The sequence below is a fragment of the Propithecus coquereli genome, unplaced genomic scaffold (genome assembly GCF_000956105.1).
Source record: "Propithecus coquereli isolate 6110/MARCELLA unplaced genomic scaffold, Pcoq_1.0 Scaffold236, whole genome shotgun sequence".
Lineage (NCBI taxonomy): Eukaryota > Metazoa > Chordata > Mammalia > Primates > Indriidae > Propithecus > Propithecus coquereli.
This window is the reverse complement of record NW_012147908.1, coordinates 3,497,974-3,500,418: the sequence shown is the minus strand read 5'-3', so window position 1 is coordinate 3,500,418 and position 2,445 is coordinate 3,497,974. Positions and strand designations below refer to the sequence as shown.

General features: G+C 35.1%; 1 protein-coding gene across 1 annotated transcript in view; it reads left to right on the top strand.

The window, feature by feature from the left end:
* Nucleotides 1–2,445, top strand: part of LOC105811547 (protocadherin Fat 4-like) — a 28,874-nt gene that overhangs the window by 13,940 nt on the left and 12,489 nt on the right. Inside the window, exon 3 of the mRNA XM_012645788.1 lies at nt 60–294. Coding sequence (XP_012501242.1) covers nt 60–294 — 235 coding nt within the window. The remainder of the gene's footprint in view (nt 1–59; nt 295–2,445) is intronic.

Sequence of the window (2,445 nt, the reverse complement as noted above, 5' to 3'; positions counted from 1 at the left end):
TCGGTGTCCTCGCTCTTCCTCTTCTCGGTGCTGCTGTTCGTGGCGGTGCGGCTGTGCAGGAGGGACAGGGCGGCCTCGGGGGGTCGCTGCTCGGTTACTGAGGGCCACTTTCCTGGCCACCTGGTGGATGTCAGCGGCACCGGGAGCCTATCTCGGAGTTACCAGTATGAGATATGTCTAACCGGAGGCTCAGGAACCACCAGTGAGTTCAAGTTCCTGAAACCAATTATTCCCAACCTCTTACCCCAGAGCACAAGGAAGGAAGTGGAAGAAAATCCCTCATTTCGGAATAATGTAGGTTTCTGAAAAATAATGAAAAAGAAACTCTGGGACTGTGAATATATTTCTAATTAGAAACTTATCCTGAGATACCTATACAAGAGTGTTTTCACATTATTTCAAGTATGTATTCTTAAAGTCAAAGAATAAGTTCCTTTACATAGGAAAGGACATAGATTTAGCTCCAGGAACCCTCCACAAAGCATGAAATGTGTATGTATCATGTTTTATATCAAACAGTTATGCTTATTGTGCGGTCTATTAAGTGGTAAATCTTGTTTCCAATGTTTTAAATTGCTTTCCATTGTCTTCAGTCTTTACTGCTTCTTTCGTTTTGTTGATTAGAGTTGATTAGAATGCTGTACAAGTATACATACCCTAAGTTTGAGAAGCATAGATTGTACATTTTTACATTTTTTTAAAAAAGAGCATTTTCTATGCATCATGCACTATTTTAACAATTTTAATCTCGGAAGAAACCTAAGAGGTGAGGTATTTTGGAAATGAGCAAATGGATGTTCATAGAGATTCAGTAAATTTATGCAGGGCACCAACTAATAAGTAGCAGAGCTAAGCATCTCGCCTACATCTGTCTGTCTGATTCTGGGTCAGTGACCTTGCTCTGATGGTGAACTGTTTTCTGTCATTAGATATCACCTGGCAAGTTTCTGCCTAATTAAGGATAAGTCTTTCTCTCATATTCATACTCTTTTTCGGTCTTTTCTGTATTTAGAAATAATAATGTACATATTGGTCTATGGTTTCATTTTCTCATAAACCAATAATCCAGCTTTTCTGGGTCAATTTTTCAACTATTATTATTAATGCTCGGATCTAACCAAATCTCAAGTGAAAAAACATTGAAAGAGCAACATGTGCCTTCTCCTTGTCATCTGAACACATGACTTTTATTTCATAGAAAATATTAATGATCCTGCATAGAAATGTTACATAATTTTGATTGCTTCATTGGTTTATTATTTTCCTCACCTTGCAGTAATTTTTCTACCATCATCCATACCTACATCGGTAATGCATTTTCCTGATTTAATTTGAATATTTGTTTTTAAAAGTTTCACACTCATTATACCACAGTACTGAATCTGGAAAATTTAAGAAAAAGCATAGTTTTAAATATGTAATATCAAAGAGAAATATAAAAGATCATTACTTTTTAGAAATTCTGGGGAGCTAAGGAGAAGTTTTCTTTGTTATAATAATCTGTAACTGCTTTTTCTTTAAAAATTATCTAGATAATTTTTGCATGGTTGTGTTCTGAAATATTATAAACTATGGCTGGTAACTCTAAAAATAGTTGTATTACTGTACATCACTAGTCGGACATAGTCTAAGGACAAAAACGCACAGCGGTAAAATCTTAAATTGTTTTCATAGTCTCAGGATAAAATTATCCAGTTTTTCCAACAAATAAATGGCATGGAACATGGGAGGAGGGAAGTTCACACAGTGAAAGATCTTAAGAGACATACCAACCAAATGCAATATGTGGTGGATCTTGTTTGAATTTTGATTCAAACAACAACAATGACTTTGAAAGACCTGGAGGAATTTGAATGTAAGATGGATATTAAATAATATTAACTTCATTTCTTAAGTATGATAATGGGATTGTACTTAAGGGTTTTTTAAAGTCACGAACAGTTAGAAATGCATAATTAAGTATTTGTGGGTAAAAATTCAGTTTACCTGGTGTGTGAAAATGTTAGAAGTATAAAAAATTATGGCAAAATATTGATGATTGTTGATGCTAGTGATGAGTATGTGGAGGTTCATCATACTCTTCTCCTTTCAGGGGGATTGAAATTTTTCAAAATAAAAGGTTTTAAAATGATGCTGTGAGAAGAGAGTGGAGGTACCAAAAAAAAAAAAAAAAGACATCCTTCCAAGATACAGAATCACCACTGCTGTCACAGATCCTACCTCTGTTTAGACAAACTCTCCAGCCTGTCCTTGTTCAGTCACCTTCATTATTTGACATAATAACATCTATCTGAGACAGTCTTGCTCATGCATTCTCCTACCATGTGAATTTTGAGGTATTTTTCTAGTCGTAGAAATGGATTCATGTATATTCAGCTACCTGGTGGCATCAAATTGCCATATGCTGTATATATATAATTTATTTATAAGGTTAATCTCTGCATC